We start from the raw sequence: 27,613 nt of genomic DNA on the forward strand, positions 1-27,613 counted from the left end.
CTGAAGCTCAGTTCCAATTAAGTGAATGGAGCCAAGTTGTAATACCAACCTCAACCTGGGGACAGATCTGGAGCTGTTGTTGAAAGAAATTAGCTCTGTTTTTCTATTCTTGGATAACCCCTTTAAACTAAGTAATAATCAAGAAAGGCTGTGGGGTGGGGTGTTTGAATCCAGATATTTGATGCCTCAAAAAAAGGGGACATTAAAACCGGAGTAACACATTTACTGACTCTTGTGTTGGGTGGCTGGTAGTAAGCCACCTGTATAGACAAGGAAGTTTATCTGCATCGTTAGTGCTAGACAAGCAGGTTTTATTTTGTGTTTATGAATGTGAAGGCTCAGCTAGGATGACAGATAGGATAAAAACAACCCAGCACACAACACTATAAGAGGTATTTATCATGTGCAATTTATTTTGTAATTTTTTTTTTTTTTTTTGAAATAGCAAAAACGGCAAACATTTGCATGCTAAAGCTGTAGTGTGAACATTTGCCATTTTCATTAGCACTCGCCAGGCGGGTATGTTTTTTTTGGAATTGGGCGTGGATTCCGATGATGTGGGCGTGGTCATCCAAGCTCCCCCATTTTTTTTGCAAACAAGAGTAAACTGCTGTTGAAATCTCAGCTAGCTCATAGCTAGTGGATATTTTAGCATTGGGGCGGGGGCTCACTGAATTATGTAAAGCCATTTATGTGGGACACTTTTTAGACCAGCACGGTCTTCATAAGTGCTCCCTGATATGTCAACTAAGCCTGATACAGCAGGGTGCCTAGGGCAGCATGAACACTAATTATGGTGGTTTGGATGTTACGTTCTTTCTCTGACATTGCTTTCCTCCTTTCTAAATTCATACACCTGTGTCCTGCCGGAGTCTCCCCTGGGATCCCTGTATGATGTGTTATTGTGGAGCACATAGTGAGAAGCCGACAGACATCAGAACCTGCTTCACCATGAGAGTCCTACTGCTCGTCTCTGTTCAGACCATACTGATGGCTTCAGGTAAATTCTACTTCATTGTCTCTTTTTATTATTGACCTTTTTATAGGGGTTAAAGGGGTTCCTGTGGGCAATGCCTTCTAACTGAGTTAACCCAATAACAGATTCAGAAAACTGATTACTGCAGCTGAAACTACTACTAATGCATAGGAGTGTTACAGGCAGAAGAAATGGGGTATTAATAGCTTTTCTGTGCAGAAAAAGTTTCTGGTAAAAAAAATTGCTGTTCTATTACCTGGCATTGATCAGTTTGATCCGCGCTGCTAGTACAGTCTGCCTGTAGAGCGAAAACAGCCGGCAAGGAGGCCTCCATCTGCCATTTTAAGGGGTACTCCGCCCCTAGACATCTTATATCCTATCCAAAGGATAGGGGATAAGATGTCTGATCGTGGAGGTCCCACCCCTGGGGACCCCCACGATCTCAGCTGTGGCACCCTGGACATCCGGTGCATGGAGCGATCTCCACTCCTTGCCGTTGACTGGAGATGCGGGGTGGAGGCTCTTGACGTCATGACCCACCCACTTGTCATGTCACCTCCATTCCCCCTCAATTTAAATCTATTGGAGGGGGCGTGACGGCCGTCACTCCCCCTCCCATAGACTTACACTAAGGGGATGGAGCCGTGATGTCACGAGCGGGGCGGGGCCGCGACATCACAAGCCTCTGACACTGTACCCGATGTTCGAAATGAACGCCGGGTGCAGCAGGAAGATTGCAGGGGTCAGCTGCGGGACCCCTGCTATCAGACATCTTAAAATGTCTAGGGGGGGGAGTACCCCTTTAACTGATCGGCACCCCGCAAGTGCATTGTTAAGGTGCTGATCAATCAGCCCAAACCCCTGTAGCCATCATTTGCACCAATAAAGAGAAGATGACAGATTAACTCTACTAACCTGAATATACAATTGTTTAGTGTGGGTGATCCCGAGTAAAACAATGTATTCCTTACCCTAATCCGTTCAGCCATTCCCAAAATGTAACACAATCTGGCAATATGTAAATTTATTCTTGACTGTACTGGAGGCGTAGCTGAAGACTATCTGCACCTCTGATGCCGCCCCCTGGGTCCTGTTTACGTCACCCCTCTCATAAATATTTATCTTGGGACCCTGGGAAAGGGGACCAAAATCTCGTAGGAATGTTTCCAACACATTAAAGGGGTACTCCGCTGACCCAGTGTTCGGAACATTTTGTTCCAAATGCTTGGAACTAACGGCGGGGCTTGTGACATCACGGTCACACTCCTCGTGATGTCACACCACGCCCCCTCAATTCAAGTCTATGGGAGGGGGCGTGGCGACCACCACGCCTCCTCCCATAGACTTGAATTGAGGGGGAGTGGTGTGACGTTATGAGGGGGCATGGCCGTGATGTCAGGACCCCCGCCGCCTGCACCCAGCATTCAAAATGAATGCCGGGTACTGCACAGAGATCACGGGGGCCCCACGAGCGGGAGCCCAGCGATCAGACATCTTATCCCCTGTCCTTTGGATAGGGGATAAGAGGTCTAGGGGCGGAGTACCCCTTTAAAGAAAGCATGTCCTGAAGAATAAAGGCAAAGGGGGGACCAACCTGGTACTAGCAAGGTGTACATAATAACATAGGCAGTTAATGTACTTTATATACAGTTAAATTCTATTTTATATATAAAATTTTTTTTCATCTATATTATTAAGCTTTATATACATACATATAACGTCATGTCATCTTCTTCTTATTTTACATCCAGGTTATTGTTTTAAGTGTATAACCTGTAACAAGTCTGGCAGCATAGAATCGATTGACTGCCATGGGCCCAGCCGTCAGTGTGGTTTATACCAAATGTGCCTTACTATGTATATAAGGACATTCAATAGTGAGTATTGAATAATGCCTGACTGCAGTGAGTCCTGCCATTGGTGATTGAGGATGAAATGTATTTGAAAACCTTCCAGGCAGTAGTCACTGTTTTTATATTTAAAAAATAAAAGGTATATTCTGCCATGTTTACACTTTTCGCCCTCTTCCTCCCTGGATCCCACTGCTGAACCTTAAAGGGATTATCCAGGAATAGAAAAACCGAGCTAATTTATTTCAAAAACAGCTCTATGTCTGTCTCCTGGTTGTGTGTGGTTTTACAACTTGGCTCCATTCACTTCGATACAATTGAGCTGCAGAACCATACCCAACCTGGAAACAGAAGGGGAGCGTTTTTTTAAAGAAATTTTCTCTGTTTTTCTATTCCTGGATAACCCCTTTAAGCATTCAACATCTCTTGTTTGATTATGTTTGGGGCCTCAGGGGATGTATTGTAAGCTCTGCTTCCTTATATGAACTGTGAGGGTTAAGCTTGGTAGAGATTGACAAATGGCAATTGTCACAAAGTCTACAGCCTTCCAGAATACAAATCCCATTAGAGGGTCAGGCTACTCTTAGCCTTTGTCTGCATCCTGAGTCCCACCTAGATTTAGCTGTAGCCAGGAATTGGCTGTCCTCAGCACCTGTGCTGATCTGGGCCACACCGAAAATCTGAACTGGGCCAGGAAGCCCAACTACGAAGCCTGCCTTTCATCTAAAAAAAAAAACTCTAGAACAAACTAAGTTTTGCCAGAGATTTAAATCTCTCCTGTATTCTTCATATCTCACCCACCTTCTCCTGGAGGAGATATGTGTATCCAGGAATCTTGCGTCCACATACGACAGGTACCTGGGGAGGGGGAGGGCAATCCCCCGACCTCCAATCCTGTCACTGTCTGACAGCACTAACACATCAAGGAGGATTTAAGGGGTATTCCATCAACTGGCTCCAGAAAGTTAAACAGATTTGTAAAGTACTTCTATAAAAAAAAATCTTAATCCATCCAGTACTTATCAACTGCTGAAGTTGAGTTGCTCTTTTTCTGTCTGACAACAGTGCTCTATGCTGACACCTCTGTCCATGTCAGGAACTTTCCAGAGTAGGAGCACATCCTCATAGCAAACCTATCCTGCTCTGGACAGTTCTTGACACAGACAGGGGTGTCAGCAGAGAGCACTCTGGTCAGACAGAAAAGAACAACTCAACTTAAGCAGCTGATAAGTACTGGAAGGGTTAAGATTTTTTTTTTTTTTGTAAAAGTAATTTACAAACCTGTTTAATTTTCTGGAGCCAGTTGATATTAATTTATTTATTTTTCTTTTTTTTTTGTTCATGGAATACACCTTTAAGGATGCCCATCTTCTAAATTACAAGCGGCCTCTCTTGCCGAGCTCACACGGTTTTACATTGCCTTTCAATCCCAGGGTTTCTATTTAGAGTATGGTTGTCCTTACTTCTCAACTGACCTGTTACCATGGATTACTTCTTTATTGTACTCAATAGCATGATTCAGATTCCATAAACCTGCTGCTCAGATTTTTGGTAAGGCTGGGTTCACACCACGTTTTCTTAAATACGGTTCCCGTATACGGTTGGGAGGAGGGGGGCGGGGCTTAATCGCGGTGCCCGCACTCAGCCGTATTCGGGAACCGTATTTAATGCAAGTCTATGAGCCGACTGGAGTGAACCGCAGCCTCCGGTCGGCTTCGTTTTTGGCCGTATGCGGTTTCCCGACCGCAGGCAAAAACGTGGTCGACCACGTTTTTGCCTGCGGTCGGGAAACCGCATACGGCTGAAAACGAAGCCGACCGGAGGCTGCGGTTCACTCTGGTCGGCTCATAGACTTGCATTAAATACGGTTCCCGAATACGGCTGAGTGCGGGCGCCGCGATTAAGCCCCGCCCCCCTCCTCCCAACCGTATGCGGGAACTGTATTTAAGAAAATGTGGTGCGAACCCAGCCTAACCCTGACTTTACACCTAGATTTACCTTGTCCCCATTCTCTTGGTGGGTAAACAAAAAGAATTCTGAACAGGAGACTTTATTGATAGGCTGGGAGTTAGATACCTACCTTATTTTACATATAGTAGTCAAAGATCATGGCACAGCAGGTCTCCCATCAATAATTAGTTAGCCAATTCGCCAGACCTTACTAGGGAGTGCTAAACGGGCTGATATAGAACAGAATCCCAATAAGGCTGCATTCACAATTCGTTTTTACATTACGGGTGCCGGCTGGGGGAGGGGCAAACCGGGCTCTCCCGTACACCAGCCGTACCAGCGCTGAACGCCATTTATTTTAACGAACCGACCGGAGTCAAACGGTGACACCAGTCGGCTCATTTTTGAACCGTATCCAGTTTTGTGACTAGACCTAAAATCGTAGTATACTATGGTTTTAGGTCCGGTCAGGAAACCGCATACAAGTCAAAAATGAGCCGACCAGAGTCACCGTTTGACTCCGGTCGGCTGATTAAAGGGGTACTCTGCGAAAGGATAGGAGACAAGATGTCAGATCGCGGGGGTCCCGACACTGGGGACCCCCGCGATCTCGGCTGCTGCACCCAACTGTTGCGGATCCGGCAGCACTGGAGGCTCTCATCCTAACGCCTCACGACCATGGTGATGGGAGATCGTGACGTCACGACTCCGCCCCCGTGTGACATCACACCCAGCCCCCTCAATGCAAGTCTATGGAAGGGGGCGTGACGGATGCACCATTCATATCAGAGACAACTTTGTCCCCATCCTGTGATCAGTGGAGGGTTGTATGCTGCTCAGCGTTTGGCACAGGAGCCGATGCAGGGAGCTCGTGATGGTGTAGCCCCGCCCCCTCATGACACCACGTCCCACCCCCTCAATGCAAGTCTATGGGAGGGGCGTGATGGCTGCCACGCCCCCTCCCATAGACTTGCATTGAGGAGGCGGGGCATGATGTCATGAGGGGACGGGGCTATGACATCACGAGCTCCCTGTGCTAACTCCAGCGTTTGGCACAGTTTGTTCCAAACGCTGAGCAGCGGAGTACCCCTTTAATAATTTATTACCCTTGATTGTTTAACAGCACTTATCTACAGAATTAAGTATGTACAGGGGCTGGACTCCATAACTAAACTTCATTATTGCATAGTCATGGTAAAAAATAAAAATAAAAAATAAATGTAAATAAAATTTAATATCAAGTGCCAGAACTGTAGAGCTTTTTTAGAATGTAGAATTTGCTATTTTTGTGTCTTTTCTATATCGAACATTTTTGTTTACATAAATAAATCCAAGAAATATTTTACAGGTTATGTGTAATATTCGGCAGTGCCTACATTGTTGACCACAACTGTAATTATGACTTATGGAACTAAAATCAGCTTTTTCTTTTTCTATCTCTCAGTTCTGCAAAGACAACTCAGTCGTGCGAATACATATTACATAAGTAGACAATGTGGGGATCCAACAGATTGTGGAAATAGAGGCACAATGTCATCCCCATCACATAAAATGGCATTCGTCATAAATTGTTGCAGCCCAGATAACTGCAAGATTTCGATTTCCTCATGTAGGTATTAGGGGGGATCCTTAAGGCTTGTTCATTTATGCTGTATAATATGCCAATTAATTGTTATTAGTATGAAACAATTTTTAAAGGGGTCTCTCAGCCACAGAAATATATGATTGCGCTAGATACCACCCTGCTTCAAGATATAAAATAATTAGGAAAGGAGAAAAAGGTACAGGGACAAGCAAATGATGAGGAACAGACTCCTAGGAACAGGCAGCGTGCTGCCCACACATTCCTTGATACCAGCTAGCGAACAAGGACAACACATTTCGAGGGGGTGATGACTCTCTTCATCAGATCCAGAGGTGTCACCCTCTCAAGACACGTTGTCTGTGATTGTTAATAAAGATTTATAGTTTATTTTCCGGCAAAGCTTTACTGTTTTCCTGTGGGGGTTAGCTGGTATCAGGGAAAGTACCGTCAGCACACCGGCTGTTCATAGGAGTCTGTCCCTCATCGTCAGCACACCGGCTGTTAATAGGAGTCTGCCCCTCATCGTCAGCACACCAGCTGTTACTAGGAGTCTGTCCCTCATCGTCAGCACACCGGCTGTTAATAGGAGTCTGCCCCTCATCGTCAGCACACCGGCTGTTACTAGGAGTCTGTCCCTCATCGTCAGCACACCGGCTGTTCATAGGAGTCTGCCCCTCATCGTCAGCACACCGGCTGTTCATAGGAGTCTGTCCCTCATCGTCAGCACACCGGCTGTTAATAGGAGTCTGCCCCTCATCGTCAGCACACCAGCTGTTACTAGGAGTCTGTCCCTCATCGTCAGCACACCGGCTGTTCATAGGAGTCTGCCCCTCATCGTCAGCACACCGGCTGTTCATAGGAGTCTGCCCCTCATCGTCAGCACACCGGCTGTTACTAGGAGTCTGTCCCTCATCGTCAGCACACCGGCTGTTCATAGGAGTCTGTCCCATCTTCAACTGACTCCAAGCTGGGCATCAGTCCTGGTAGAGGATGCATCCCTGTTATTATTCAAGGCCATCCTCAGTGTTTTACTTGCACTTGTCGTACTTTACAACAACTCCAGATGAGGGTGCTTTAGCCACCATCTGATATTCATCCCAACTAAGGGTGACGCCACATATTTGAGCCTTGTTAGCTGACTATGATTTATAGCAGATATTAGAAACAAAAGACAGACAGCGCTCCGTAGCGTGATACCGTTGTTGCACAAAAGACAGTTTAGGTGGATGTTTGCACTTACCGCAATGAGTTACACTCCACCAAGTGCAACAATGGATCAGAATATAGAATAGAGATAAGATGTCAGCAGCCACTCCACGTCTCGTCAAGTATAGCAAAAAGTAGAACTCCAGGGGGTAGACGGGATAGACTGGCGCTCAACAGCCAAGTAGTAGAATGAAGACGTTTATTCACCCATAATGCAACGCGTTTCACAGCACAGCTGCTTCATCAGGCATCTGTCCCTCATCGGCAGCACATCGGCTGTTCATAGGAGTCTATCCCATCTTCAACTGACTCCAAACTGGGCATCAGTCCTGGTAGAGGATGCATTCCTGTTATTATTCAAGGCCATCCTCAGTGTTTTACTTGCACTTGTCGTACTTTACAACAACTCCAGATGAGGGTGCTTTAGCCACCATCTGATACTCATCCCAACTAAGGGTGACGCCACATATTTGAGCCTTGTTTGCAGACTATAATTTATAGCAGATATTGGACTCTGGTGCTTTTAAACTTGTAAATATCTAATGTAGATGTAGACTTTCTGATGCTCTAGCTCAGTATCCTAATTTCATGAGCTAACTGAACAAGTTTCACCCTAACTTGTCGGTACAGATAGGTAGTGCAGGTGACACTGATGACAAGGAAACTTACCTGATCCTGTTCCATGCTTCAATTCTCACTATACTTTCTTTGGTATCTTCCGTTCCGGAGCCGATTTGGAGCATAGGCGGAGTTTTATGACATCACTGTTTACTAGAATTGGGGTCCAGAAGAGAAGCGGGAGTGGTGACATCACAAAGCTCCACCCATGCTCCAAGTCCCGGAACATAAGATACCGAAAAAGATAGTGGGAGAACCGGTGCACGGAATGGGATCAGGTAAGTTTTGTTGTCATCAGTGTTATCTGCATTACCTGTCCGTAGCGGCACTGGTACATGGCACACGACTGCAAAGCCCAGGTGGCAGTGCCGTAAATATACAATGTTTATCATCAAACAGCTAAATATTGATCAATCAATGCATAGTAGCCAGATATTAGTGAAGCAACTTAATAAATCGTATTTACTCACAGGAGCAGCAAAGTATAAAAAATTCTTGGTATCGCAAGAAAAAAGATATCCGCACTCACCACTGGAAACGGCACTCGGTGCTCCTATCTGGACGCGGCCACCGGACTGAGACTGCAGGGATGCTTGTGCGCTAGCTGGGGACCCCCGCAATATAGCATGCAGCACTCACCTGTATCTGCTTCCGGCAGCGCTGGAGGTTCTGGCTCCCGACCACTGGAACGGAAGATCGTGACATCACGACTCCGCCCCCGTGGGATGTCACTCTCCGCCTCCTCAATGCAAGTCTATGGGAGGGGGCGTGGCAGCTGATTTACTAATGGGTTCCTAAACAGTTTTGGTGGGGTTATGCGCCAAAATTTTTGTGCAAAACACGTGCGACATTGAGGACAAAAAAGTGACAATACCTCTGGAAAACCGTGAAATGGGACATTTTCTCGCCATTTTCTCTCTTTCCCACATTTATTAAGTTTTTACCTATTAAATGGGTCTAGAATAATCTGCCAAGGAAAATGGGGGTGAGAAATGTTCTCACAAAACTATTTTAACACTGCCCAAGTGGTTTTCACAGAAAACCACTTGGGAATAAAAGATATGTACTTTGATAAACTAAATGTTGAGCATAACCTCTTTATATTGTTTTTAAACAATAATATTTTTTTTGTCTAAATTCAAACATAACTATAAAAGAAAAAGAAAAAAATGAATTAAAATTTGTATTTATTTATTTATTTTTTAAATCTTGCAATTTTTATGAAGTTCATTTCACACTGTGCCAAAAACCTGCATGCACAACAAAGTACCGTCCCAAACTGTAAATCAGTAGGGGAAAAAAAGATCCAAAAAATCCCACTAAACCAAAACTCAACACTCTTAGTAAATAAGGGCCAGTATATGCCTCAGCACACAGTGTACAGCAGCAAGGACCCCTCCTACCTGTTTAATGTATGTAATTTCCATGTAGCCCTACACCGATAGCAAAGAGTGCCACAGAAAGTACATACAGGAGCAGGAGGTAAGCAATGATGTAAGCAATGCTGTATGCATCAGGCTTTCACTTACTGGTACAATGTAGTGCATTCAACTCGGCAAATGTGCTGCCATATGCGAATCAGATGTTGACTGCAAACTGAAAATGACAGACAATTCCAGTGAACTGACCCAAAATGAGTAGTATACCCATACAGATCTAAAGCAATGTACTACTATTACTATCATTGAGTGGTGTAAGACGACTGCAAATCCCTTGAAAGGGTATTCCAGGATTTTTATTTTTATTTGACTATGCTACAGGGGCTGTAAAGTTAGTGTAGTCCATAATATAGTGTCTGTACCTGTGTGTGACAGTGGTCTCTCAATTCTTCTGTGATTTTCACCCCAATATTTATTTTTAACAGCATACAAAATTTCTCAGGTTGCAGTGCGTCGAGATGTGATCTCACTGGTCAGGTGATGACAGGGAGCCTATCTGCTTTAAGGGGTGGAGCAATCACTGAGAGGGAGACAGATCATTTTGCAACAGCTGTAGGCATCCTGATTAGAAAACACTGGTCTTTTGAATGGAATGCAACTCATTTGTGTTTCAATGGATGGGGTGGCTGATGTGTGGGAGGGAGGAAAGTGACCTCAAACTTACAAGCATGGAACTATGGAATGTGTAGTTTGAGAACGAAATCCAACAGGAAATACCCAGTTTACAAAAACATAGCCACAGTGTTATGGTAATCTCACAACAGTTAGCCAATTAGCCCCAAGGCAAGCACGGATTCTTCCTAAGCATGTCCATTACTGTCTGGCAGGTAAGTACTAAAATCACCTTATGGTGGAGAACCCCTTTAGTGATTAACTCTTTTTTTTTTTTTACTTTGTCTTTGTAGTGCGAAAACAAAATAATACACATAATGGACTGGTGTGCCCCGCGATGTCTACCTTCTTAGAGGTTAAAAATGAACCGACCTATGCCATGAAGTGCACTGGAGATGAGACAAAGTGTTTCGAGTTTACAAGCGGTAAATCACACAGTCACCATATTAATCTCTTGTCTTCATGGCTACATCTCCTATACTGAATACCTTGTTTTTTTTCTTTTGTTTCTTATGTAGACAGGTCTCCAAAAGAGTATGTAACTGGCTGTGCATCATATCAATATTGTTATACACAACCCTTAATTGGGGATTTCTATCGTAATGATGATCATTCAATGGGCACAGAAATTGCACAGACATCCTGCAAGACGGCAAAACCAATAAGTTCCTTGCCAGTGGGTGAGGGCGTTTTATTGTATTCATAGCTGCTAATACAGTACTCAAAGTTAGACTTACATGTGTTCAGACCAAACACATTGTTTTCCATGACCAATAATACCAGTATACGAGGAGGAAATATATACCACCACACAATAACTGGATAATACTGCCATACTGTACTAAATAAAACCACTATACACAGACCAGTATACTATACAGGATCTGTATACAATATAAGTGATTATATACAGTGCCCATTATAGTGGTAGATACCAGCTGTACAGAGATCTGTATACAATATAAGTGATCATATACAGGACCATATAGCGGTAGATACCAGCTGTACAGAGATCTGTATACAATATAAGTGATCATATACAGGACCATATAGCAGTAGATACCAGCTGTACAGAGATCTGTATACAATATAAGTGATTATATACAGGATCATATGGCGGCAGACATCAGCTGTACACAGGCTCTGTATACCATATACTGTAAGTGATTACAGTTACATCTTGGGACTCACAATTACGTCTTTTCTGATCATCCGCGTCCTCTTTCCTTTTCTTCTCCGTCCGGATCAGACCGCCATGGTGATCTCTTAACATCTGCAGGAAAAACATGTAAGATTCTGCATTTTTCCAGTGCCCTTCTCTCCTCTACACAATCTTCCCATCTATAGGCCCACAAACTGTAATAATGGCCTACTTGGTGTCCTGCACAGTAAAAGGGCAGGTAGGTAGGTTGGTCATGAAGCCAGGTTGCTAGCTAGGTATGTAGGCAGCCATGTATGAAGGCTAGGTATGTACATAGTTAGGTAGCCAGGTATGTAAGTATATAGCAAGATATGTAGGTAGGTAGTTAGGCAGCTAGGTATGTAGGTAAGTAGTTAGACATCCAGGTAAAATGTTAGGTAGCCAGGTAGTTAGTTAAGTACCCCCTCCACCCAGTGGCGGATTCAGAGTTTAGTCTCGGGAGTTAGCGGTCAGAAAATAAGGTGTTGCTTATGGAAGTTACAGGTAGGTAATGTCCCCAGGAGGTAGTGGCTACTAGTAGATCATGCCTCCAGGTAGGTAATGTCCCCCAGGTAGGTAGTCATGCTCCTTGTAGGTAAATCTCCCAGATAGCTGCCTCTTGCATGAAAACCCCCTATGTAGGTAGTAGGTAGCCCTCCTATTAATTTTGAAGTTTGCCCCCATATTAGATAGGCAGGAACATAGTAGATAGTCCCTCACATTAGGTGTAGGCAGCAGAGTTTCCCCACAGTAGATGTAGGCAGCAGAGTTTCCCCACAGTAGGTGTAGGCAGCATAGTTCCCCCATCAGGTGTAGGCAGCATATTTCCCCCTCATAGTTGCAGAGTTTTTCCCTATTCCCAGGTTAAAAAAACGAAAAAATAATTATGCTCACCTGATGTCTAGCGCAGCAATCTTCTCCTCTGGAGTGCAGCAGGGGCCTGGGTCTTCCTTCCTCCACAGCGCATGTGCTGATGAGTGACATCATCGGCACCTCCACTGCGTGCTGCGTGGGGGCGAAGGTCACGTCTCCCCTCTGGGTAGGCCGCAGATGCAGGTCCCACAGAGGGTACGCCTTCTGTTGTATGTGCATGTACAGCACAAACAGCATAAGGCAGCACTGTCTGCGTGTGATCCGGGTCAGTCCAACCCTGGTACCAACCACATGACCTATTGCCATTTCATTAATGTAGGATCTAAAAAGTTTTCAAAACCTATGTCTCCAAGTATGTGGATGATCAGATAATATTCAGTAAAGTTACCCATTGAATTACACAACTCTCAGACCTTGTTCTTTCATCTTCTGGTGATGTGGCTTTATCTATGTTACTATAACACCTAGAGCACTGCCAGGTACCATCGGCCATTACATGACTATTAGCAGTTGCGCACCAGGAGAAGAATCTACAAGGACTAACATTTCCCACTGAACTTGTGCAGGCCCTCTATTCTATTTTCACAAGTGTGTGCAGAAGAATATCTCCCACTCTGGCTGCCATTTATATCCTTATTGCTACTTCTGAAACTTTAGTCCCCAACTGGCTTAGAGAATCACTATTGCTGTCTCCTGCTGGTATGCTGAAAATGGATCTGTGAAAGATGAGAACTCCATCACCACTGACCCTCTTTGATCCGAATGTAAAGAAAATGAATTGAAAGTGGAACACCTGTAATTTGTGTGTGTGTGTACATGTATATATTGTCTGTATTAAAATAGTAACATATGCCTATATTTAATACAGACAACTCATTGATATGCTGGCAATGTCGTGGATCTGTTGACCATACATGTGAGCGGTTTGTGAAGTGTTCAACAGAATATGATGTGTGTGTCACCATTATCTCAAAGACTACATATGGTAAGTATAAATGCGTCTGTATAGAGGATCTGTCAGCTCTTCTGTGTGGCGTAGTATAGAGGATCTGTCCTGTGTGGTGTAGTATAGAGGATCTGTCCTGTGTGGTGTAGTATAGAGGATCTGTCCTGTGTGGTGTAGTATAGAGGATCTGTCCTGTGTGGTGTAGTATAGAGGATCTGTCCTGTGTGGTGTAGTATATAGGATCTCTCCTGTGCGGTGTAGTATATAGGATCTCTCCTCTGCGGTGTAGTATATAGGATCTCTCCTGTGCGGTGTAGTATATAGGATCTCTCCTCTGTGGTGTAGTATATAGGATCTCTCCTCTGCGGTGTAGTATATAGGATCTCTCCTCTGCGGTGTAGTATATAGGATCTCTCCTCTGCGGTGTAGTATATAGGATCTCTCCTGTGCGGTGTAGTATATAGGATCTGTCCTGTGTGGTGTAGTATATAGGATCTCTCCTCTGCGGTGTAGTATATAGGATCTCTCCTCTGCGGTGTAGTATATAGGATCTCTCCTCTGCGGTGTAGTATATAGGATCTCTCCTCTGCGGTGTAGTATATAGGATCTCTCCTCTGCGGTGCAGTATATAGGATCTCTCCTGTGCGGTGTAGTATATAGGATCTCTCCTCTGCGGTGTAGTATATAGGATCTCTCCTCTGCGGTGTAGTATATAGGATCTCTCCTGTGCGGTGTAGTATATAGGATCTCTCCTGTGCGGTGTAGTATATAGGATCTCTCCTGTGCGGTGTAGTATATAGGATCTCTCCTCTGCCGTGCAGTATATAGGATCTCTCCTCTGCGGTGTAGTATATAGGATCTGTCCTGTGTGGTGTAGTATATAGGATCTCTCCTCTGCGGTGTAGTATATAGGATCTTTCCTGTGCGGTGTAGTATAGAGGATCTCTCCTCTGCGGTGTAGTATATAGGATCTCTCCTCTGCGGTGTAGTATATAGGATCTCTCCTCTGCGGTGTAGTATATAGGATCTCTCCTCTGCGGTGTAGTATATAGGATCTCTCCTCTGCGGTGTAGTATATAGGATCTCTCCTGTGCGGTGTAGTATAGAGGATTCCCTTTTTACAGTAATTCTGTCTGTGGTTATAAGAATTTGATTTTAACGGCACGTTTGATAGATGTAATTTTTATCAACTGAATATACTTTTTAGTTCATACTTTTTATATTTGTAATATTTAGATTGTTAGTTTTGACTGGTTAGAACCATTAACTGCTGTGGTTTTATGTAACAGGAAGAAGGCAACTTACAGAGCTGCTCAGAAGATGTGGATATTCATCGGAGTGTGACAGTGCCGGGATCATCACCACGGCTCAGAAGAGCATATCCAAAAACACCACCTGCTGTTATACCGACCACTGTATTTCTCCAATACCAACCTGTAAGTATCTGCATTCTGCATCTCCGTTAATTGCAAATGTTCTTGTCACGATGCCGGCTGGCAGGTAGTGGATCCTCTGTGCCAGAGAGGGATTGGCGTGGACCGTGCTAGTGGACCGGTTCTAAGCCACTACTGGTTTTCACCAGAGCCCGCCGCAAAGCGGGATGGTCTTGCTGCGGCGGTAGTGACCAGGTCGTATCCACTAGCAACGGCTCACCTCTCTGGCTGCTGAAGATAGGCGCGGTACAAGGGAGTAGGCAGAAGCAAGGTCGGACGTAGCAGAAGGTCGGGGCAGGCAGCAAGGATCGTAGTCAGGGGCAACGGCAGAAGGTCTGGAACACAGGCTAGGAACACACAAGGAACGCTTTCACTGGCACAATGGCAACAAGATCCGGCAAGGGAGTGCAGGGGAAGTGAGGTGATATAGGGAAGTGCACAGGTGAACACACTAATTGGAACCACTGCGCCAATCAGCGGCGCAGTGGCCCTTTAAATCGCAGAGACCCGGCGCGCGCGGCCCCGCTCCCTAGGGACAGAACAGACGGAGAGCGAGTCAGGTAGGGGAGCCGGGGTGCGCATCGCGAGCGGGCGCTACCCGCATCGCGAATCGCATCCCGGCTGGCAGCGGAATCGCAGCGCCCCGGGTCAGAGGACGTGACCGGAGCGCTGCAGCGGGGGGAGTGAAGCGAGCGCTCCGGGGAGGAGCGGGGACCCGGAGCGCTCGGCGTAACAGTACCCCCCCCCTTGGGTCTCCCCCTCTTCTTAGAGCCTGAGAACCTGAGGAGCAGACTTTTGTCTAGGATGTTGTCCTCAGGTTCCCAGGATCTCTCTTCAGGACCACAACCCTCCCAGTCCACTAAAAAAAAATTTTTCCCTCTGACCTTTTTGGCAGCTAAGATTTCTTTGACCGAGAAGATGTCCGAGGAGCCGGAAACAGGAGTGGGAGGAACAGATTTGGGAGAAAAACGGTTGAGGATGAGTGGTTTGAGAAGAGAGACGTGAAAGGCATTAGGGATACGAAGAGAAGGAGGAAGAAGAAGTTTATAAGAGACAGGATTAATTTGACACAACTTGTAGCTAGGGACACGGAAGCGGACATATTTAGCGGAGAGCCATACCTTGTCTCCAGGGGAAAAAACGGGAGGGGCTCTTCTTTTCTTATCCGCGAACTTCTTCATGCGTGATGAAGCCTGTAAGAGAGAATTTTGGGTCTCTCTCCATATGATGGAAAGGTCACGAGAAATTTCATCCACAGCGGGCAGACCAGAGGGCAAGGGAGTAGGGAGGGGGGGAAGAGGGTGACGGCCGTACACCACGAAAAATGGGGACTTGGAGGAAGACTCAGAGACCCTGAAGTTATACGAGAATTCGGCCCATGGGAGGAGATCTGCCCAGTCATCCTGGCGGGAGGAAACAAAATGTCGCAAATAATCACCCAAGATCTGGTTAATTCTTTCTACTTGTCCATTGGACTGGGGATGATATGCAGAAGAAAAATTTAATTTAATCTTGAGTTGTTTACAGAGAGCCCTCCAGAATTTAGACACGAATTGGACGCCTCTATCCGAGACAATCTGCGTAGGCAACCCGTGAAGACGAAAAATGTGTACAAAAAATTGTTTAGCCAACTGAGGCGCAGAAGGAAGACCAGGAAGAGGGATGAAATGTGCCATTTTGGAGAATCGATCAACGACCACCCAAATAACAGTGTTGCCACGGGAAGGGGGTAAATCAGTAATAAAATCCATACCAATCAGAGACCAAGGCTGTTCGGGGACAGGCAGAGGATGAAGAAAACCAGCGGGCTTCTGGCGAGGAGTCTTATCCCGGGCACAGATAGTGCAGGCTCGCACAAAGTCCACAACATCCGTCTCCAGAGTCGGCCACCAATAGAAGCGGGAGATGAGTTGCACAGATTTCTTGATACCCGCATGACCTGCGAGATGGGAGGAGTGACCCCATTTGAGGATTCCGAGGCGTTGGCGAGGAGAAACAAAGGTCTTTCCTGGAGGAGTCTGCCTGATGGAGGCAGGAGAAGTGGAGATCAGGCAGTCAGGTGGAATGATGTGTTGCGGAGAGAGTTCAACTTCTGAGGCATCCGAGGAACGAGAGAGAGCATCGGCCCTAATGTTCTTATCGGCAGGACGAAAGTGAATCTCAAAATTAAATCGGGCAAAGAACAGAGACCACCGGGCCTGGCGAGGATTCAGCCGTTGGGCAGACTGGAGGTAGGAGAGGTTCTTGTGGTCGGTGTAGATAATAACAGGAGAACTTGATCCCTCCAACAGATGCCTCCATTCCTCAAGTGCTAATTTAATGGCTAGAAGCTCTCGATCCCCGATGGAGTAGTTCCTCTCCGCTGGAGAGAAGGTCCTAGAGAAAAAACCACAAGTGACAGCATGCCCGGAAGAATTTTTTTGTAGAAGAACAGCTCCAGCTCCCACTGAGGAGGCATCAACCTCCAATAGGAAGGGTTTGGAAGGGTCAGGTCTGGAGAGGACGGGAGCCGAAGAAAAGGCAGACTTGAGTCGTTTAAAGGCGTCTTCTGCTTGAGGAGGCCAGGACTTGGGATCAGCATTTTTTTTGGTTAAAGCCACGATAGGAGCCACAATGGTAGAAAAATGTGGAATAAATTGCCTGTAATAATTGGCGAACCCCAAAAAGCGTTGGATAGCACGGAGTCCGGAGGGGCGTGGCCAATCTAAGACGGCAGAAAGTTTGTCTGGATCCATCTGTAGTCCCTGGCCAGAGACCAAATATCCTAGAAAAGGAAGAGATTGGCATTCAAACAGACATTTCTCAATTTTGGCATAGAGTTGGTTGTCACGAAGTCTCTGAAGAACCATACGGACATGCTGGCGGTGTTCTTCTAGATTGGCAGAAAAAATTAGGATATCGTCCAGATATACAACAACACAAGAGTATAACAGATCACGAAAAATTTCATTGACAAAGTCTTGGAAGACGGCAGGGGCGTTGCACAGGCCAAAGGGCATGACCAGATACTCAAAGTGTCCATCTCTGGTGTTAAATGCCGTTTTCCACTCGTCCCCCTCTCTGATGCGGATGAGGTTATAGGCGCCTCTTAAGTCCAATTTAGTAAAGATGTGGGCACCTTGGAGGCGATCAAAGAGTTCAGAGATGAGGGGTAAGGGGTAGCGGTTCTTAACCGTGATTTTATTAAGACCGCGGTAGTCAATGCAAGGACATAGGGAGCCATCTTTTTTGGACACAAAGAAAAATCCGGCTCCGGCAGGAGAGGAGGATTTACGGATAAAGCCCTTTTTAAGATTCTCCTGGACGTATTCGGACATGGCAAGAGTCTCTGGGGCAGAGAGAGGATAAATTCTGCCCCGGGGTGGAGTAGTGCCCGGGAGGAGGTCGATAGGGCAATCATAAGGCCTGTGAGGAGGTAGAATCTCAGCTTGTTTTTTGCAGAAAACATCCGCGAAGTCCATATAGGCCTTAGGGAGACCGGTTACTGGAGGAACCACAGAGTTACGGCAAGGGTTACTGGGAACCGGTTTTAGACAGTTCTTGGAACAAGAGGACCCCCAACTCTTGATCTCCCCAGTGGACCAATCCAGGGTTGGGGAATGAAGTTGAAGCCAGGGAAGTCCAAGGAGAATTTCCGAGGTGCAATTGGGGAGGACCAAAAGTTCAATCCTCTCATGATGAGATCCGATGCTCATAAGAAGGGGCTCCGTGCGGAAACGTATGGTACAGTCCAATCTTTCATTATTTACACAATTGATGTAGAGGGGTCTGGCGAGACTGGTCACGGGGATGTTGAACCTGTTGACGAGAGAGGCCAAAATAAAATTTCCTGCAGATCCAGAGTCCAAGAAGGCCACTGTAGAGAAGGAGAAGGCAGAGGCAGACATCCGCACAGGCACAGTAAGACGTGGAGAAGCAGAGTAGACATCAAGGACTGTCTCACCTTTGTGCGGAGTCAGCGTACGTCTTTCCAGGCGGGGAGGACGGATAGGACAATCCCTCAGGAAGTGTTCGGTACTAGCACAGTACAGGCAGAGGTTCTCCATACGGCGTCGTGTCCTCTCTTGAGGTGTCAGGCGAGACCGGTCGACCTGCATAGCCTCCACGGCGGGAGGCATAGGAACAGATTGCAGGGGACCAGAGGAGAGAGGAGCCGAGGAGAAGAAACGCCTCGTGCGAACAGAGTCCATATCTTGGCGGAGTTCCTGACGCCTTTCGGAAAAACGCATGTCAATGCGAGTGGCTAGGTGAATAAGTTCATGTAGATTAGCAGGAATTTCTCGTGCGGCCAGAACATCTTTAATGTTGCTGGATAGGCCTTTTTTGAAGGTCGCGCAGAGGGCCTCATTATTCCAGGACAATTCTGAAGCAAGAGTACGGAATTGTACGGCATACTCGCCAACGGAAGAATTACCCTGGACCAGGTTCAACAGGGCAGTCTCAGCAGAAGAGGCTCGGGCAGGTTCCTCAAAGACACTTCGGATTTCCGAGAAGAAGGAGTGTACAGAGGCAGTGACGGGGTCATTGCGGTCCCAGAGCGGTGTGGCCCATGACAGGGCTTTTCCGGACAGAAGGCTGACTACGAAAGCCACCTTAGACCTTTCAGTGGGAAACAGGTCCGACATCATCTCCAGATGCAGGGAACATTGGGAGAGAAAGCCACGGCAAAACTTAGAGTCCCCATCAAATTTATCCGGCAAGGATAAGCGTATCCCAGGAGCGGCCACTCGCTGCGGAGGAGGTGCAGGAGCTGGCGGAGGAGATGACTGCTGAAGCTGTGGTAGTAACTGTTGTAGCATAACGGTCAGTTGAGACAGCTGTTGGCCTTGTTGCGCTATCTGTTGTGACTGCTGGGCGACCACCGTGGTGAGGTCAGCGACAACTGGCAGAGGAACTTCAGCGGGATCCATGGCCGGATCTACTGTCACGATGCCGGCTGGCAGGTAGTGGATCCTCTGTGCCAGAGAGGGATTGGCGTGGACCGTGCTAGTGGACCGGTTCTAAGCCACTACTGGTTTTCACCAGAGCCCGCCGCAAAGCGGGATGGTCTTGCTGCGGCGGTAGTGACCAGGTCGTATCCACTAGCAACGGCTCACCTCTCTGGCTGCTGAAGATAGGCGCGGTACAAGGGAGTAGGCAGAAGCAAGGTCGGACGTAGCAGAAGGTCGGGGCAGGCAGCAAGGATCGTAGTCAGGGGCAACGGCAGAAGGTCTGGAACACAGGCTAGGAACACACAAGGAACGCTTTCACTGGCACAATGGCAACAAGATCCGGCAAGGGAGTGCAGGGGAAGTGAGGTGATATAGGGAAGTGCACAGGTGAACACACTAATTGGAACCACTGCGCCAATCAGCGGCGCAGTGGCCCTTTAAATCGCAGAGACCCGGCGCGCGCGCGCCCTAGGGAGCGGGGCCGCGCGCGCCGGGACAGAACAGACGGAGAGCGAGTCAGGTAGGGGAGCCGGGGTGCGCATCGCGAGCGGGCGCTACCCGCATCGCGAATCGCATCCCGGCTGGCAGCGGAATCGCAGCGCCCCGGGTCAGAGGACGTGACCGGAGCGCTGCAGCGGGGGGAGTGAAGCGAGCGCTCCGGGGAGGAGCGGGGACCCGGAGCGCTCGGCGTAACAGTTCTGTCCTCCTTATATGTGCGGATACATAACTTGACCGACAGCTAAACCTTCCCCGGCAATTAATTAACAAAGAAGCAAAGTCCAACTTTTATTGCAAGGATATATCTGGTGAAACTGAGGAACAGATAAATAACACACCCACTAATGCACATAATACATGTACCGCATGAGACGATGATAAGCATCCAAAAGAGTTAACACAGATATATACCCAGGAGAACATAATCCTATCTGAATGGCAAGTATGGTCCATAGCTGCTAACTATGAACTGTGATATATATATATATATATATATATATATATATATATATATATATACATACACACAGTACAAACCAAAAGTTTGGAAACACCTTCTCATTCAGAGTTTTCTTTATTTTCATGACTATGAAAATTGTAGATTCACACTGAAGGCATCAAAACTATGAGTTAACACATGTGGAATTATATACATAACAAAAAAGTGTGAAAATATGTCATATTCTAGGTTCTTCAAAGTAGTCACCTTTTGCTTTGATTACTGCTTTGCACACTCTTGGCATTCTTCTGTTGAAATTCAAGAGGTAGTCACCTGAAATGGTTTTCACTTCACAGGTGTGCTGGTGTGGATCAGGAGGTGTGATGGTGTGGGGGAGGAGGTGTGATGGTGTGGAGCAGGAGGTGTGATGGTGTGGGGGAGGAGGTGTGATGGTGTGGAGCAGGAGGTGTGATGGTGTGGGGGAGGAGGTGTGATGGTGTGGAGCAGGAGGTGTGATGGTGTGGGGGAGGAGGTGTGATGGTGTGGAGCAGGAGGTGTGATGGTGCGGGGGAGGAGGTGTGATGGTGTGGGGGAGGAGGTGAGATGGTGTGGGGGAGGAGGTGTGATGGTGTGGGGGAGGAGGTGTGATGGTGTGGGGGAGGAGGTGTTATGGTGTGGGGGAGGAGGTGTGATGGTGTGGAGGAGGAGGTGTGATGGTGTGGGGGAGGAGGTGTGATGGTGTGGGGGGGGGGGGGGGGGGTGCTTTGCTGGTGACACTGTTGGGGATTTATTGAAGGCATACTGAACCAGCATGTCTACCACAGCATCTTGCAGCGGCTGCTATTCCATCCGGTTTGCGTTTAGTTGGACCATCATTTATTTTTCTACAGGACAATGACCCCAAACACCTCCAGGCTGTGTAAGGGCTATCTGACCAAGAAGGAGAGTGATGGGGTGCTGCGCCAGATGACCTGGCCTCCACAGTCACCGGACCTGAACCCAATGAAGGCAAAAGGGCCAACAAGTGCTAGGCATCTCTGGGAACTCCTTCAAGACTGTTGGAAGACCATTTCAGGTGACTACCTCTTGAAGCTCATCAAGAGAATGCCAAGAGAGTGCAAAGCAGTAATCAAAGACATATTTTCACACTTTTTTGTTATGTATATAATTCCACATGTGTTAATTCATAGTTTTGATGCCTTCAGTGTGAATCTACAATTTTCATAGTCATGAAAATAAAGAAAACTCTGAATGAGAAGGTGTGTCCAAACTTCTAACTTTTGCTCTGTACTGTATATATATATATATATATATACTAGCTGAGTACCCGGTGTTGCCCGGTTTTTCCTTCCTCATCCTTGTTGGGGAGGAAAATAAACAAAGGAGGAAGCTTTTGACTTCATATCCCATCCTCATATTTTGTTGTCATATCCCAACCCCATATCCCGTCCTCCTATCTCGACCTCCTATCTCGACCTCCTATCCAGACCTCATATCCCAACCTCCTATCCCGTCTTCCTTTCCCATCCTCTTATCCCGACCTCCTATCTCGACCTCCTATCCAGACCTCATATCCAGACCTCATATCCCAACCTCCTATCCCGACCTGTAATATGTGTACCAGGTATTGAAATATCTCCAGCCGTGCGGAAGTTATGTGGGAACATACATTTCCCATTGACTTGCATGGGACTTCAAACAAAAACCCCGACCCTCACAAATGGGGGTAGTTAAGGGTCAATTAACTTTCCTATGTTTGTTGGTGACATATAGGTAACATGTGGCCAATTTTCATGTTAATATCTTTAGCCGTTTGGACGTGATGCTGGAACATACACACATATACATACAAGCACACATTGAGTTTTATATATATAGATATATACACAGTGTATGTGTATTTAATATCTTGAAAATGGCTCCAGGAGGAGTTGAAACGTTGTAATGCTGACATGAGATATTAAATCACACTGTTTTTTGGAGTGCTGCGCCTGTTTTTGGTTTCTGTCTATGGAGGACTTTGATCGAGTCTTTTTTGGATGCTGGCACCACCATTGTTTGTTGGACTAGATAAGTAGTGCTGCATTTATTTGGAACTATATATATATATATATATATATATATATATATATACAGTATGTAAATATAAATGGGTTATAACTGGCTCCGTGAAAGAGGATGGATATCAATGGAACTTACTCTGGTTCGGTCCCAGTTACAAGTGGGTTACCACAGGGGGCAGTACTGCATCCACTGCTTTTCAATATCTTTATAAATGACCTTGTACAGGGATTACAGAGGGGAATTTCATTTTTTGCAGATGACACTAAACTGGGTAAGGTGAGATAAGGGAACGCTGGATACGCGGGGCCCAGACATGGCAAATGAAGTTTAACATGGATAAATGTAAGGTTATGCACTTGGGATATAGAAACAAAATGTACAATTATGTGCTAAATAATAAGACATTAGGTAAAACTACTATCGAAAAAGACTTGGGGTACTGGTGGACAGTAAACTCTACTCTAGTGATCAATGCCAGGCAGCAGCTGCCAAGGCTAACAAAGTCATGGGATGTATAGAGAAGCATAGAGGATCGGGACAGGGACATAGTTACCTCTGTATAAATCATTAGTCAGACCACATATGGAGTATTGTGTCCAATTCTGGACACTTGTATATAAGTAGGACATGGCTGAACTGCAGAGGGTGCAGAGAGGAGCAACAAAGATAATTAATGGTATGGGAGGATTACATGACCAAGATAGGTTCCAAATTTAAAGAAAAGACGTCTTAGGGGGATCTGATCACAATGTATAAATATATGAATGGACAGTACAGAGATCTTTCTAGTGATCTTTTAATACCTAGGCCGGTAACCATGAAAAGGAGGCAACCGCTACATCTACAGGAAAGAAGGTTTCACCATCATCACAGACAGAGATTCTTTACTGTAAGAGCAGTGAGACTATGGAACTTTCTGCACGTGATGTTGTGATGTCTGACTCAATAGACAAGTTCAAGGGGGGCTGGATGTTTTCTGGAAGAAATATAATATTACTGGTTATGGATACTAGATTTATGGGGACAGAACATTGATCCAAGGATTTATTCTGATGCCATATTGGAGTCAGGAAGGAAAGATTCCTGTCTCCAATTTGGCATCAGAATAAATGGGGCAATTGGCATTAGCCTTGCTTCTACTTTTGGAACAGACTTGTTTCTACTTTTCTCATGATTCTGACCCAGAACACAGGACTACACCCTGATCTTGGCTCCTCTCATGCAGCTCCTGTACTCGCTTCATAGCAGCGCCATTAATGTACTGCGTTGTGCATGAAGTACCACGACAAAGCACCATACATTTATGGCACGTGTCCAAGGTTTAGAGGGACTCACTACAAGGTCCCTACAAGGTTACCATCACTCTTGTCCTGAAGCTCCTCCTATTGAAGGTGTATGAGCAGATCAGGCAACCCCTTTAATTGCATATTTGATAAACATGGTTTACACTGTAATGATTATGTATTTTTTCTTTCTAGTGCCCTCAGAAAACAATGAAAACAATGGACTCATCTGTGAATCCTGTTATCTTATAAACTACAATAACTGCTCTGGTAGAGATCATATTAATTGTACCGGGAACGCAACACAATGTATTTCTTACACAAAGATAGAGATAGATGGTAATCGCCAAATTACTTACTTTGTTTAGTTATTTTGCACAATGGAAGCTGTAATGATACTGGGTGTGGATTCACTAACCTGTGTGGCAGATGACATGGGCCGTATCGGGGAGCAGAGTCTAAGGTGCCGATGGTCTTCACCAAAGCCCGCCGCAAGGCAGGATGGGCTTGCTGCGGTAGGCGACACCCAGGTCGCTACCCCCAATACGACTCGACCACACAGGTAGCTGGGGGAGGCGAAGTACAGTAGGATGAGGCAGAGACGAAGTCGGACTTTGCAGAAGGTCAAGGCAGGCGGCAAAGGTGCGTAGTCAGGTAACGTAGCGGAAGGGTCACAATACAGGCTAGGCAAGCAGACAAAGGGTACGCTTAATCTCAGGCAAATGGCACTGAAGATCAGGCAGGGAAGAATGGGAGGTACAGGGACTTATAGAATAGTGTCAGATGTTGCACATAATTATGGGCGTATTGGCCCTTTATATTTCAGAGCTCCGGTGCGCGCGCGCCCTAGGAGATGGGGACACGCGTGCCGGAGCTGAGAGGCAGTGGAGGAGGCAGCAGAGGACCGTGGTAAGTGACGGGCTGGGATTCGCATGCAGGTGCGTCCCTCGATTTGAATCCCAGCCCCGCCGGCAGCAGGGGAGAGCGAGACAATGCGCTCATGGCCAGCGCATGCGACCGGAGCACAATGTGTTACAGAAAATCCATGTAAAATTGTTAGTAAAATGGCATCTTACCTACTAAAATGCTGAGTGCATGGCCCCTCCAGGCTCCATAACTGAAAACCTCTTGATATGATATAATCGTGAATATAAATATTATAGTAGATAGTCAAATAAAGTAGGTTTATTCTTATTTAAAAAAAATAAAAATAATTACACATATAAGGGGAGATTCGTCATTGTTTTGCTGTGCAAAGTCCTTTTTTGTGTGGTTTTATTTTGTACAGTTTTTTGCTGTTGTGTGCCGAATTTATCAAAAAAGGCGCAAGGACTTTAATAAATACGGCACAATTTTTATTTCACCTCACAAACAGCTGTGAGCTGCCAAATTGGAAGTTCCCTTTTATTTTCCCTCAGACTGAGTTGCCTGTGCTGCGGAGACCTGTGTGCTCAGTACAGAAGGGGCTGTCATGGCAGGTCGCCCTACTTGTAAGTGTTTGGCGCTTTTCTTGGGCGCAGCGTTTTTTTTGCGCCAAAGCGTGATGCATTTTACATAACTGGACAACGCCTTTAAAGGGGTACTCCGGTGGAAAACTTTTTTTTTAAATAAACTGATGCCAGAAAGTTAAACTGATTTGTAAATTACTTCTATTAAAAAATCTTTACCCGTCCAGTACTTTTTAGCAGCTGTATGCTACAGAGGAAATTATTTTATTTTTTAATTGATTTTTTTCTTGTCCACAGTGCTCTCTGCTGACACCTCTGTCTATGTCAGGAACTGTCCAGAGCAGCATAGGTTTGCTATGGAGATTTTCTCCTGCTCTGAACAGTTCCTTATACAGACATCAGGTGTCAGTAGAGAGCACTGTGGACAAGACGAAAAAGAAATTCAAAAGAAAAGAATTTCCTCTGTAGCATACAGCTGCTAATAAGTACTGGAAGGATAAATATTTTTTTAATAGAAGTCATTTACAAACCTGTTTAACTTTCTGGCATCAGTTGAATAAAAAAAAAATATTTTCCATCGGAGTACCCCTTTTAAGCCAATGCATTATATCAATGCAAGTCTATGGGAGGGGGCATGAAATTTCACCCCCTCTAAGTTTTTGGGTTCATATTGTTGACTATTGAGGTCACAGCTGTGAACAGTTGGTATGTGGGATCCCTATTTTAGAATATAAAAACACATATTAGAATATAAATACACAACAATATGAGGTCTTCAGTACCATTAATTAAATTTTTTATTTTATTTTTTTTTTAAAGGTAATTTTCCAGTATTTTAGGAAGTAATATTAAAAATGATATTTTATGGCACCTCTTTCACACTCTTTTATCCCTATCTTTTGTTTATACCGTAATTGGCACCATGTGCCCATTACAGTGACCCCCCGACCTACGACGCCATCGTATGTTGAAATGATCGTATATCGGGGTGATATACGATCATTTCAACATACGATGGCATCTCAGAGGCCATTGCATGTTGAAGGCAGCATCAACATATGATGCTTTTGTATGTCGGGGCCAGCGCATAAACGGCTATCCGGCAGCGCAGACTGCTTCAGCTGCCACCGGATAGCCGTTTATGGTGCCCCCGGTGGTCCGCTGATGATCACTTACCTGTCCTCGGGGCTCCGTAGCGTACTCCTTGGGATCCCCTGCATCGTCGGCGCTCTCCATCGTCGTCATCACGTCGTCATCAGAGTGACGTTCCCAGGCAGCACAGACCTTCCCAGAGCGTCAGGGCACACCCCGGGGACGCGGTGACAGCGATGGAGGGCGACATCCAGGGCAGCGGTGACGGTCTGGAGCGGCGGGGACACGTGAGTACAACTTCCTCAACCAGTGGTCTTCAACATGTGGACCTCCAGATGTTGCAAAACTACAACTCCCAGCATGCCCGGACAGCCAACGGCTGTCCGGGCATGCTGGGAGTTGTAGTTTTGCAACACCTGGAGGTCCGCAAGTTGGACACCACTGTCCTATACTTTACATTGCACGGATCCCTCAACTTACGATGGTTTCAACAAACTTTTGTCCATTTGGAACGGATTACCATCGTATGTTGAGGGACCAATGTACTGTATAATACTGGGGTCTTCTTATTTGGGGGATAGGTATCTAGTTGCTGTCAGACCCCAGCCCCTGGGTACAATTGCTTCCTCTGCGTCCCCTATATCTTTACATTGGCAAAACCTGTGTGATCACAATGTAAACCTGTCTCTTACTAACTATTATTATTCGTATTTGTTTATCCACAGAGACTTTAACAAGCAAAGAAGTCTTACATGGCTGCGCCCACCCCAGTATATGTGATAGTGGAAATATAACAGCGACCTTTAATAATAAAATTATTCAGGAAACAAAAATATGTAGTGTTCCAGCAAAAAGTAGTGGACATTTTCCTAATATCCTATGTGCAACTATCTTGTTCATAATGTGGTCAGACTTAATGTAGAATATGTAGTTTAAGGGTACGTTCCGACAAAGGGATTTACGGCGTATTTTACGCTGCAGATCCGCCGCTGAAGGAACGCTGTATGTTGCCTTTACCTGTGCCTGCTCGGAGCGGCAATACGCCGCTACGTGCAGACACACTGAAGCTATGTGCGAGTTGCCGTGCATGCGCGGTGTAGTCGGAGACATCGCGGCCGCTCCCCTGCTCAATGAGCTAGGCCCCTCCCCCTGCTCAATGAGCTGCTGCGATGTGCGAGTATACTGCGCAT

General features: G+C 46.0%; 1 protein-coding gene across 2 annotated transcripts; it reads left to right on the forward strand.

The window, feature by feature from the left end:
* Nucleotides 1-52: 52 nt before the first annotated feature.
* Nucleotides 53-27,419, forward strand: LOC130293924 (uncharacterized). 2 transcript variants are annotated; one of them, XR_008848326.1, is made up of 10 exons: nucleotides 53-1,000; nucleotides 2,728-2,853; nucleotides 6,221-6,385; nucleotides 10,530-10,661; nucleotides 10,755-10,916; nucleotides 13,158-13,274; nucleotides 14,525-14,671; nucleotides 24,079-24,222; nucleotides 25,302-25,373; nucleotides 27,149-27,270. XR_008848326.1 is itself a non-coding variant. In XM_056543218.1 (9 exons), the coding sequence occupies exons 1-9, from the start codon at nucleotides 892-894 to the stop codon at nucleotides 27,343-27,345; spliced, it is 1,299 nt and encodes a 432-aa protein (XP_056399193.1). In that variant the 5' UTR covers nucleotides 53-891; the 3' UTR covers nucleotides 27,346-27,419. The 2 variants fall into 2 exon arrangements, 1 of the variants encoding a protein (XP_056399193.1); XM_056543218.1 differs by lacking the exon at nucleotides 25,302-25,373 and having other exon boundaries at nucleotides 27,149-27,419.
* Nucleotides 27,420-27,613: the final 194 nt, after the last annotated feature.

This window comes from Hyla sarda, chromosome 10 (assembly GCF_029499605.1).
Source record: "Hyla sarda isolate aHylSar1 chromosome 10, aHylSar1.hap1, whole genome shotgun sequence".
NCBI classification, from domain to species: domain Eukaryota; kingdom Metazoa; phylum Chordata; class Amphibia; order Anura; family Hylidae; genus Hyla; species Hyla sarda.

Bases quoted from the DNA above. Each gene is read 5' to 3' on its own strand.
- LOC130293924 (XM_056543218.1), top strand. From the start codon at position 892: ATGATGTGTTATTGTGGAGCACATAGTGAGAAGCCGACAGACATCAGA. The intron at 10,917-13,157 runs GTGAGGGCGTTT...TATTTAATACAG, and splicing joins AATAAGTTCCTTGCCAGTGG to ACAACTCATTGATATGCTGG. The intron at 24,223-27,148 runs GTAATCGCCAAA...GTTTATCCACAG, and splicing joins CACAAAGATAGAGATAGATG to AGACTTTAACAAGCAAAGAA.